Source organism: Salmo salar, chromosome 04, assembly GCF_965601325.2.
Source record: "Salmo salar chromosome 04, fSalSal1, whole genome shotgun sequence".
NCBI lineage: Eukaryota > Metazoa > Chordata > Actinopteri > Salmoniformes > Salmonidae > Salmo > Salmo salar.
Window position 1 is genome coordinate 25580669 of NC_138294.1, and position 12647 is coordinate 25593315.

Genomic DNA, 12647 nt, shown 5'->3' on the forward strand with positions numbered 1-12647 from the left:
GGAACAGGAGGGTCTATGATACAAACACCACAGTATCCATGATGAACAGAGCAGGTCACCCTGGGCTTCAGCCTTCACAGAGAGTGGTGGGAGACCCCTCTGTTGGTAGTCTAGCAGCAAGTCTGTCTTCTCCTTCGGTGTCACGTCTAATTCCTGGGGACTGGGTTCATAGAAGATCTGGGCCTGGATGTGGCCTTGCTCAGTTACCTCAGGGTTACCTCACCAATACAGACAGGGTCAGGATGGGCATTCACCATGAGAGGCACATAGCCTATAACACTGAAGACAATCCCAACAACACCCAAACAATGTCTAGAGGTCCAGGAGGAAGCTCAATGACTAAGGAGGGCTTCTCCTTCCTAAGTGACCTTATCAGACATAGGAGTGTCCACAATGGGGAGAAATCGTAACAGTGTGGTTTGAGATGTACACGGGATATCTGGGAACTATTCTTTCTGTAATATAAAAAATATGATTTAGTGTCTTGTGGTAAGTTTTTTTTTGGGGGGGGGGGGGGTTCCCAAACTTTTTTGGGCCCGCAACCCCATTTTGATACCTGAAAATTCTCGACCCCAACCATATGAAAAAAAGTAGTACCTTTTCAAAAATAATTGGGGCTAAAACATTAAGGAGATGGAAGTGCCCAAAGTTGACACATTCTCTTATGTGTGGACTTTCAACCATCTTTGTGGTACCATTTGAAAGTTGAAATGTCAATGTTATTCACATTTTAGAACATTTATCAGCCAAAACATGACACCCACTCTGTATTCATGAGCCTGCTGTGTCCCAACCGATGGCGGGCACAACAAACACCTCATTATGTAAAACTGTGTCTAAACTACAACATATGCAACAACAAAAAACAGTTTACATGTTTTTTAATAATTGACGTCAAAGGTTAATTTCAATTTTTATTAAAAACATGTTTTTTTCATGGTATGCAAAATGGTTCAACCTTGAGTGCATGTTTTGCAATTAAGTTCCAAAAAGTAACTTTAATGACCACTTCTACCATGGGCAAATATGTATGGAAAATTTCATTCAAATCAAAAAGGGTTGGGGTCAAAAAGTGATTGAAATCAAATGGAACGACCCTTCTGTTTTGTAGGTTATTTGAACACATACCCCTCATTAACTTGTCATTTGAAACAGGCTTGTTTTTAGAGAGACAGTAAACCTAGGCTAGATAAAAGGACAGTTGAATATTTACAGTACTGAGGTGATGTAGATGGAAAAGTAGTTTTTGTATTTTATTCTACACATCTTGCTAACACGGTTCTAAGTAATCTAAGCTTTTAAGACTGATCTTGAATAGGAGATAAGCAGTACCGTATTTCAAAAAACATTGCGCACACGCTTTTCATTAAGCCACACCCTTTGAGCTACAACATCCTTTCTCATCGGTATAAACGGAAGTAAACAGTAACTAATAATACTTTCCACGTTAGCGTTTTTTATTTTATTTATTTAGACGTTTATTAACACTCTGGAACTCAAACTATGCATTACATACAGCATTACATACTTATCCCATGTAGTCTTTAATCCGCGTTGGAGACAGGACTTGGATGGTCAAGAGGTTAGCTATCTAGGTAACGCTACCTAACTGCTAAGTTAGTTAACAATGGCTGCTAACTGTATGGTTTTTCACACTCAAATAGCCTCCATAATGGAGGTGCTAGCGAATGCAGCAGTGGCAGAGGTCTGTAAACTCGTAGACGACGACTATGCAGTGTTTCGTTTGGAAATAACTCAAAGCCAGAAAGAAACCAGTGCATTGCGGAGGAAACTACAGCTACTTGAACTGAAATTGTCACGGGAGCGCACAGAGAGGACAATGCGAGAGCGCGTCCTCGCCAGTCGTCCCAGAAGTGTCAAGATCCTCGACCGATACAGGGGAATGGCAAGAGGTACATTTTGAATAAGGCCAAGGATGCGGGGCATGTCGCCGGTTCCCCTCTGCACATGTGTGATTTTAGATGTGTTAAACACATATATGGTTAACCAGAATTGGGTCTTGGTCAGTTTTTGGTTAGTTAGTATACAATAATTCAGCTGATTACTTAGTTATCTTGCGCAAAGACACAATATAATTTAACCAGATTCTTGATTTACAGCATTTCCTATTATTTACTCAATGAAAACAATGTGATGCATGGAACATAATACATCAATCAATCAATAAATAGTATATCAAGAAGTTATGAGAAGTGTTACCTTACATTCTTGCCAATTCTAGACAGTGTCAATCGTGTACAAAGCTTTTGAGCATTTACAGTAGCTAACCTAACCACCTCTTTTTCCCCAATCACTCTCTCAGGTGAAGGAGATCTCACTGGAGGCCACAAGAGCTTTGTGAAGCCAGCAGGACACAATACATGGAGAGATGACCAACCAATCACTGTTGATGAGGGGAGTGAAACCTCAACCCAGCACGTTATCATGATAGAGGTTAGTGTAAAAGTGTTACATTAAAATTACACTATATCAACTGTGATCAGTTTATTTCAGAAAGACTCAGCTATTCACTTGCTTACATTTACATCCTTATTTATCTGCCATAGGGGAGCTTGTGAGACTTCCCTATGACATTGTTATCCAATTGAACTGGATACTAGTAACAACCTCCTCTTCTTGTGTCAGGATGCAGAGGTTGCAGGTCCTGGGGTCAAGCAGGAGAGGTCTGAAGGAGAGGAGGACCCACAGCACAGCAGAAACATCCAGACTGCAGTGGCTGGAGCTTCCCCTGAAGCCACGGAGAACCTCTCTGCCGCGCCCCAGCCCAGGACCCGATGCAGCATCATGGAGGTCAGTGGAACGCCGAACGCCGTCCTCAAGTCAGAGACAGACACAGAGACTTTAACTGTAACACACAGCCTCTTACACACAGGATCTGACCCAGAGAGACTGGGGCTGGGGAAACTGGGCTGTCCTCATGCTCCTGGCTCAGAGTATTTACCGGTATTTCACCAGAGCCAGTGGATGGTTTATTCCCGTGGTGATGGTGACACATTACACTCTGGCGGTGATGATCCGTCTTGTTCTTACACTACAGAGATGGACCCTGGCAACATATCCTTGGGTTTAGAGACACAGACTGATCTGTCTAGAGGGGACTGGAACCAGTACACTAGTAGTGTATACTCTGAAGGGTCCATAGAAAGAAATAAGAAAGGGGAGGGTCTGGTCGTAGATGAGGTCACTGTGAAAGTGGAGGGTGACTCTCCTCTGACATGGAATGCAGACGAGACTCACTTAGGAAAAGGACACTTGCAGGGAAACAGCAGTGACTTCTTAGACTACAGGGAAAGCTTAGAGACAAATCTAAATGTCCCGACCCACTCACCTTTACACACGTTCAAGGATCGCGACCCAGTGTCCACGTCGATGGGGCCTTCCGATTCACATGGCTGCGTCGTTTTCAATCAGGTATTGAACTCAAATAACACGACTAGAGCCCAAGCTCAGGGAGGGGGAGCAACATCAGGCAATAGTAAAGAGAAACGGTTCCTCTGCATGTTCTGTAACAAAGGCTTCAGCTGCCTCCAGAAGGTGGAGATCCACCAGAGGATCCACACAGGGGTGAAACCCTACAGCTGTACCCAGTGTCACATGCGCTTCGCCCAGGCTAGCACCCTGAAGAGGCACCAGAGGGTCCACACAGGGGTGAAACCCTTCAGCTGTACCCAGTGTCACATGCGCTTCGCTCAGGCTGGTGACCTGAAGAGGCATCAGAGGGTCCACACAGGAGAGAGGCCGTTCGCCTGTACGCACTGCGGGAAGAGGTTCTCAGAGAGGAGATACCTCAAGATACATCAGCAGAAAAAACATTTCACTCTATAACATAGAAAGTCACCATTCCACTCGATAGCTTCTGACGTTTATAATAAAGTCAAAGATTAATTTTTATTGTCAGCTGAAAAAATCCACAGATGCTTTTGGAATAACAAGAGTAACAGATTTCAGTGTTGGATTTTTCTGGGTAGAATATTGCATCCAGACATTGTGTGATATACAATGCCTTCAGAAAGTATTCACATCCCTTGACTTTCTCCAAATGTTGTTTTGTTACAGTCTGAATTTAAAATTGATTAAATTGAGATTGTCTTTTTACAAATTAAACCCTGCATTAAAGGTAGACTCAGCGAATGCACAAAGTAAACTGCAGGAGCCGGTCAATTTCTACAACAACTAAGAGCGCTGTAGTGCAAAGCCCAGACATTGTGGGATACAGTGCATTCAGTATTCGCACCCTTCAACTTTTTCCACGTTTTGTTGTGTTACAGCCTGAATTTAAAATGGATTAAATTGAGATTTTGTGTCACTGGCCTACACACAATACACCATAATGTCAAAGTGGAATTATGTTTTTAGAATTTTTTACAAATTAATAAATGAAAAGCTGAAAGTTCTTGAGTTAATAAGTATTCCACCCCTTTGTTATGACAAGCCTAATAAGTTCAGGAGTAAAAATCTGCTTAACAAATCACATAAGTTACATGGAGTCACTCTTTGTGCAATAGTGTTTAACATGATTTTTTTTAACGACTACCTCATCTCTGTACCCCACACATTTACAATTATCTGCAAGGTCCCTCATATGAGCAGTGAATTTAAAGAACCAATTCAAGTGTTGTTGGAATAAGTATATGCACAAATGTACAGTGTAAATGTTTGAGGTCCTGCAATCGGGGATGGGGATGGGATTACTGTATGTTTTGCCTTGCCAGCTTCTCGGGCCGGTGAGTGCGAATGCACCCTCTGGGAGCCGTCATTTGTGTTGTCTGTATTGTGTTGTTGTTTTAAATAAAAAAAGGAAAACACACATATATAAACTCAATTCTTCAGAAAGTGGAGAGCAACACTTATGCAGCTCCACTACACATTTTTTAAAAAGCAGCGTTCGACAGGATTACCAACACAGACTGACCAGCTCAAATAGACAGAAGCATTCTATATGGCAGACCAATCCGAACTCCTCTCTCGGCATGTCCAGCCCACTCATTATCTTAGCCCATCATGGCTAGTGGGAAGGCTGCTGTCTTTCTGTGGCTTAACCAACAAGGCTCGTAATTTAACAATTTTATTCATATTTACAGATGGCATACAAGTTTGTTATTAAGGCAAATGAAAGTTCACATGTTCCAGAAGGCATTTCTGCCAAAAAAACATATTTCGAAAAAAATAAACTTAATGGATCTCCTGTGAAGTCGTGACTTGCGACATACATCTAGTTTCCTGAAACGGGTCACATATATATATATATATATATATATATATATATATATATATATATATATATATATATATATATACACATACACACACAGTGCATTCGGAAACTATTCAGACCCTAAAGGGAAAACTGGTCTGATGAAACCAAGATTGAACGCTTTGGCCTGAATTCCAAGCGTCATATCTGGAGGAAACCTGGCACCATCCCTACGGTGATGCATGGTGGTGGCATCATCACGCTGTGGGGATGGTTTTCAGCGGCAGGGACTGGGAGACTAGTCAGGATCAAGGGAAAGATGAACGGAGCAAAGTACAGAGAGATCCTTCATGAAAACCTGCCCCAGAGTGCTCAGGACCTCAGACTGGGGCAAAGGTTTACCTTCCAACAGGACAACGACCCTAAGTACACAACCAAGACAACGCATGACTGGCTTCGGGAAAAGTCTTTGAATGTCATTGTGTGGCCCAGCCAGAGCCCGGACTTGAACCCAATCTAACATCTCTGGAGAGACCTGAACATAGCTACACAACGACGCTCCCAATCCATCCTGATAGAGCTTGAGAGGATCTGCAGAGAAGAATGGGAGAAACTCCCCAAATACAGGTGTGCCAAGATTGTAGTGTCATACCCAAGAAGACTCAAGGCTGTAATCGCTGCCAAAGGTGCTTCAACAAAGTACTGAGTAAAGGGTCTGAATACTTATGAAAATGTTATATTTCAGTTTTTTATTTTGAATACATTGGCAAAAAAAATGTAGCCTGCATTTGCTTTGTCATTATGGGGTATTGTGTGTAGATTGAGGAAAAAACTATTTAATCCATTTTAGAATAAGTCTAATGTAACAAAATGAGGAAAAAGTGAAGGTCTGAATACTTTCCGAATGCACTGTATATATAAGACCATGAAGGTTTTCCAATGCCTCAAAAAGAAGGGCACCCATTAGTAGATGGGTAAAAAAAAAAGCAGGCATTGAATATCCCTTTGAGCATGGTGACTTTATTAATTACACTTTGGATGGTGTATCAATACACCCAGTCACTACAAAGATACATGCGTCCTTCCTAACTCTGTTGCCGGAGAGGAAGGAAACCACTCAGGGATTTCACCATGCCAATGGTGATTTTAAAACAGTTAGAGTTTAATGGCGGTAATAGGAGAAAACCGAGGATGGATCAGCACCATTGTAATTACTCCACAATACTAACCTAAATGACAGAGTGAAAAGAAGGACGCCTGTACAGAATAAATTATTCCAAAACATGCATCCTGTTTACAATAAGGCACTAAAGTAAAACTGGAAAAAATTTGCCAAAGAAATTAACTTTATGTCCTGAATACAAAGCATTATGTTTGGGGCAAATCCAACAACACATCACTGAGTACCACTCTTCATATTTTATTTAAAGCATGGTGGTGGCTGCGTCATGGTATGCTTGGCATCGACATGTGGAATAAGTCAAGGGCTATGAATACTTTCTGAAAGCACTGTATAAGGCATGAGTATACCAAACATTAGGAACACCTTAATATTGCGCCCCCCCCCCAAGAACAGCCTCAATTCGTCGGTGCGTGGACTCTACAAGGCGTTTAAAGTCCTTTTGGATAATGGACCTTTCTTGATACACACGGGAAACTGTTGAGCGTGAAAAACCCAGCAGCATTACAGTTCCTGGCACCTACTATCATCCCCCGTTCAAAAGCACTTATCTTTTCTCTTGCCCATTCACCCCCTGAATAGCACACATACACAATCCATGTCTCAACTGTCTCAAGACTTAAAAATCCTTCTTTAACATGTCTCCCCTTCATCTACACAGATTTTAAATGGATTGATCAAGTGACATCAATAAGGGATCATAGCATTCACCTGATCAGTCTGTCATAGAAAGAGCAGGTGTTCTTAATGTTTTGTATACTTAGTGTACAGTATAAGCCTGAGGTCTGTTTCATATTGTGTTTGTACTGCGTAGCCTATATGATGATCACAAATGCCTGTTTCATTACTTCCATTCAACTACTTAATTGTTTTCCCATGACACCTTTAATGAGAAAATGAATGCAGTTCGTCAAGTTCATGCTGATTTTTAGTTGAGACATGTGTATGTGTGGTTTTCATATGGTGTATTTAAAACTTGTTTATTTAATAAACACAAAATGGGACTTTTCATTCCAAGACTTTCATTGAGACCCTCTTTTAGTATACATCACATCTGATCTCACCCTATTCTACACTGATAGCGCTTTATAACCAATATACACTTACTAAATATACCTACACATACCCACACACTAACACCTACTGTACACATCAAAATAGTTTAGTCAAGTTTGTCTGATGTTTACTTATCATTGCGGACTTATTTTTACCCACAACATCATATTTATGTCTATTTTTCTGTATATCTATCGCGATATTCGTTTGTGTCGTGGCAAGGAAACAAAACACGGAGCAGATTTAACTTTGAGGAAAACAGCCCTAATATTGAAAACAAACATGATTGTGTTTTCATCCAGACTCACATTTATTTATTTTCCATAACACACACTATTTTACATACAGCAGGTTTTTAAAGGACCAAAGAGTTTTGTCTGCTTCGTGTGTTCATTTTTGCCATGAAAAACAATATTGCGATACTGTTATCATCCCGGCCCTAATATCTAAGCTTAACTCTTGAGTCTTCTGAATCCTCCTGACTGTGCCCCCTATAGACAACAATATGACCTATTTTAAGAAATGTCATTGGTTGGGGCAGAGGCATCATGCCCATAGAGCCCCAAGGTGGAGGTGTCATAATACCCATAAAACCTTGAGGTCAAACAAGGAAATGGTTCCAATTGTTTTTCCACCATTCATTTTTCCCAAAGGGGATTTTTGAAACGTAAAATAAGGGATGTATTCGTGTAGGCTTACCCTGGCATGACGCTTTGATAACCGTGTAAATCTCTCTTGGACAAGGTAACTATCAATTATATTCGCCTGTATTTACCCCCCAAAAATGAAATGCTAATTAACTGCTAATGTGGCTATCATAAATAACTACAAATGCCATGATGATGTGGATGAGACTACCAAATCGAGGCAAAGATAAGATTCTCTGGATTAATGTTAGCTACATTTAGTAATGAATAAATTGGCTACATTTCTTTAAATGGACAATTGTAAACAGTCTTGTGCAAGTAAATTGACACAATACCTGTTAGCAAAGGTGTCAGCTAGAGATGACGTGCAGGAGTTTGCAGGGATTTGTAGTCTTGCATAATGTCTACTTTGATGCTAATTAGCATTTTCGATAACTGAGAGTAAATAGTGAGGAATATATTGTCCGAGAGACATTTAAATGGTTATCAAAACACAGCCCTTATTTTAAGTGTTTCTAAAATCCCCAATGGTGGAAAAAAGATTAGAACCATTTCGCAGTTTAACCACTAGGTTTTATGGGTATTATGACACCTCCACCTTGGGGCTCTATGGGCATGATGCCTCTGCCCCAACCAATGACATTTCTTAAAATAGGTCAAATTCAATAGTTCAAAATGTGCTTTTCTTCCGTTGGTCTGTAGCAAAATGTTGTATGCCAATATTGCATTGATGCATCCTTGACAAGGCTACTAGCTATTACTGTTAGATAACATTTTCACATTTTTGTGTATAGGACAAAATCCCACGTTTTTGTTTATCTGTTTCACACACATCCATGTGCTTTTATGGAACAAATAGAAATAAGGTCAGTTTATCGTACATCGTAAGAAAAAAACAGAAGAGCCTTATGGATTTGTCTAGTAGCAGTCATGTAGGCTACCATTCTCACCATCACTTCTAGGCCGCACACACTTTTAAAGCGATAGTAGACTTTAACTTTTAGTGAACTTGTTCCTGGATATAATCACTGCCACCTTGTGATGTTAGCATAGGGCTAACGTGTACTACAATCTAGCGTTCTGTCACGTGCAAATAAATCAGTTTTTAATTGTCTGGTACGCATTTTGAGCCGGAGAAACTGTTTAAGTGTAAATAGTTGCAAGTATGGCCAATTAATGTTTAAAGTGTGCTTATCTTTGTGTGTGTGTGTACGTACACTCCCTCAGATGTCTGTGTAATCTGTATCACCTGTCTCTTCCAGGAGGAGGAGGGTCCAGAGGTTCTGCTGGTGAAGGAGGAGGGGAGTGAGGAGGGTCTGGGGAACCCTGACGGGACCATGGTCATGGAGGACAACCAGACTACACCACCACCTGAGGTCTGAATGGTATTAGGTCAGGGCCCGTATCCACAAAGCCTGTCAGAGTAGGACTGCTGATCTAGGATCAGTTTAGCCTTTAAGATCATAATGAATAAGACTAGAATATGTAGACAAGTGAGGACCTGATCCTCAATCAGCACTTCTACTCTGAGACGCTTTGTGGATATGGTCCAGGTTGTCATTAGTGTAGGACCATGCCTTGGCATTATCAAACCATTAAAGAGTGTCAAGTAATCAAATGTACTAACATTTGCATAGTATCAAATCAACTAACATTTTTGCATAGTACTCATAGCAATCCCTCGTTGCCCAACCTGCTCTGTATCTCTTACAGTCAGTAGACATGGAGGATGGGAAGCCTGATCTGCTGCTCATCAAAGAGGAGACAATAGAAGATGGACCAGAGAGCATTGATCTGCAGAGTGGACTAAAGATGGGGGAGCAAGGTAAGAGAGAAATATCCTACATACAGTAATAGATCTTCAATGGGAATAGTGATAAGCCTGGCTATTATTTTTTCTTCATTTATAAAATTTAATTAATACAACTTATGTTTAAATACAAAAACTCATCAATGTATAAACCTGACCAAATAATTGAGAAGAAAAAAAACTCTGTTCAGTTTTCTGTGTCATGTTTGTAACCTCTTCCTGCAGGTGGTTGGCTGGAGGATGACAGAGAAGACTGGGCGGCCATCTTGGATTCCCAGACGGGTGCAGCCAAGGGCCAGGGGGACGACATCACTGAGCAGGCCAGGACCAGATGCGACATAGTGGAGGTCAGTGGATGGGACAGCGTCCTCAACTCTAGGCTGCTGAACAACACTGTTAACCACAACCAGAAAAAGACAATCGAACACAAAACAACAACCAAACGTAGTCTCCATGACAACAGATTGGCTGAAACCAGGATGAGACATAGATTTGGTCCGGGGGGACGAGGAGGTGTCCGTATGCAGCTGGAGAGAACAGACATAGACTCGGTTAGCGATGCTCCATCCTGCTCCTATAGTTGTGATTCAGAGAGACTGATGGCATCTCAGGTTAACCCACTAACAGGTGCTGCCTTCAGCCTGCCTTCTATAGGATCTATCAACTGGAACATGGACCCTGCGACAACACAGACACTCCCTGGTCTTTGTCCTCCTCACACTCCCCTAATGTTAAACCAGGCCTCAAACAATGCCAGTGCCTCAACACTAAATGGCTACACAAGCCCATTGACAAATGACATTAGTAGTGACGGAATCAGTAAAGGTCTCAGCGCCAAAGAGAAGCGCTTCCCGTGTTCGTTCTGTGGGAAAGTCTTCAGTTTCCCCAAACAGGTGGCGATCCACCAGAGGATGCACACGGGGGAGAAACCGTTCGGCTGCCACCTGTGCCGGGTCAGTTTCTCGGACTCATCCAACCTGAAGAGGCACCAGAGGGTCCACACAGGGGAGAAACCATACAGCTGCCCCCAGTGTGAGAAGAGGTTCTCTCACCAGCCCCATCTGAAGAGGCACCTGAAGATCCACACTGGAGAGAAGCCGTTCGCCTGTATGCAGTGCGGGAAGAGGTTCTCAGAGAGGGGCTACCTCAGGATACACCAGCAGAAAATGCACACCGCCCATGTATAGAGTATAGTGACATATAATGTAGTACTAGTTAGTTTGTAGTTAATTCTGTTGGTTTTGGATGTAGTAGGGAACTGGATGAGGTGAACTGAGGAAAGAATGAGTATGATGAGGCAGAGTAGATGATATGGGGATGGTTGGTGTGGTGGTGTCTGTACAAATGCTTCACTGATGAAGTGACAATTTTGTCCTGTTTGACGTTGGTGTTCTTTATGAGGAAATGATAGTGCCTTAATGCATGTTTACCTGACAAAGTAGTGAAGATGTGCGTAATGTTGAATCTTTTCCAAAGTATTCTAAAATTAATTTGATAAATGCGAGGGCACCAGATTTACAGAAAAGTTTGTTACCATAGTGAGAAAAGTTATTGTACTAAATGTTATGTGAGTGTATGACCATTTTGTTTAAATTAAAATACAAAATTGACTCTGTGCTGACTGACTAGGCTATGTTTGTATCATTGCAGGGACTAGGTTTCCCTATCTCAGTGAAACCAAAACATTATACTTAATTCTTGAGTCTGACATTTATGACATTTAAATAATAAACTCCAATGACTCCATATTCTTAGGTACTTGAATCAAGACATTTTTTTATTAAGCCCTTTTTACATCAGCAGATGTCAAGTGCTCTACAGAAACCCAGCCTAAAATCCAAACCGCGAGCAATGCAGATGTCGAAGCACGGTGGCTAGGAAAAACTCACCGTGTTAGAGATGGGCTTGACTGTGGTTAACATTTTATAATATCATATTTCTGTGTGTTAGAATGCTATTTTATGATGAGTATTCCCTATTGGAATTTGGCCTCCAGGTACCCTCTGTAAGGCCAGATGTCACCGTAAAGCAGGTCTCTGTAACTGGTATCTGGGCCCCTGAGCCTTAAAACCGTCCATGGGTGTCCTTATTAAGCGATTTAAGATGTTTCAAATGTATAGTCTATTCAACCCCAAGGTCTCTGCCTTGATTTAATGCTTTGGCACCGGGCACAGAAGGGTGAAACAGCGAACAGATAAGTAAAGAATATTTAGGTCATTCCTCCCCACTGGAGGGGGGGAGATTTTCTGCCAACCTCTTAGAGGAAAGTGTCTGTCTCCCCATATGTCTGTCTTTGTCTATTAGATCTTTAAAATATAGAAGTTGTTCACCTTATATTTTACATCAAGCATTTCTCCAAACTTTGACCAGTTTTCAATTCCTAACATTGGCGCTGTGAGCAGGGTGGGCTTCTCATCACCGGAGGACACGTGACAAAAGAGGTGAGTGCTCTTTCATTTTAATTTAGAATTAGATTAATTTGTTATAGTCACACCACCTCAACTGTAAAGTTAATGTTAAAAGTATTGACCACACTTGTCTCTGTGTGTGACCCCACCAATTTGGCAAAGAACTGAAGTGAATCGGACAACTGTTTGGTGTGGAAAGCATTGATAAGTGTGTTTCCTTCATATATTCCTGGGTTGTGAGTGCTGCATGACTGTCTGTATGTTTATGTCACAAGAGAGCTCTTTTCGCAACTTTTGGGTTGTTGTGTATTGCTATACAATCATGGTAGCT

The 12647-nt window shown here is 41.4% G+C and overlaps 1 protein-coding gene across 1 annotated transcript; it reads left to right on the forward strand.

The window, feature by feature from the left end:
* The first annotated feature begins 1398 nt into the window (after window positions 1-1398).
* Window positions 1399-11523, forward strand: LOC106602465 (uncharacterized). The gene is made up of 6 exons (XM_045717550.2): window positions 1399-1913; window positions 2324-2454; window positions 2647-2811; window positions 9361-9474; window positions 9812-9923; window positions 10134-11523. The coding sequence occupies exons 1-6, from the start codon at window positions 1628-1630 to the stop codon at window positions 11093-11095; spliced, it is 1770 nt and encodes a 589-aa protein (XP_045573506.2). The 5' UTR covers window positions 1399-1627; the 3' UTR covers window positions 11096-11523.
* Window positions 11524-12647: the final 1124 nt, after the last annotated feature.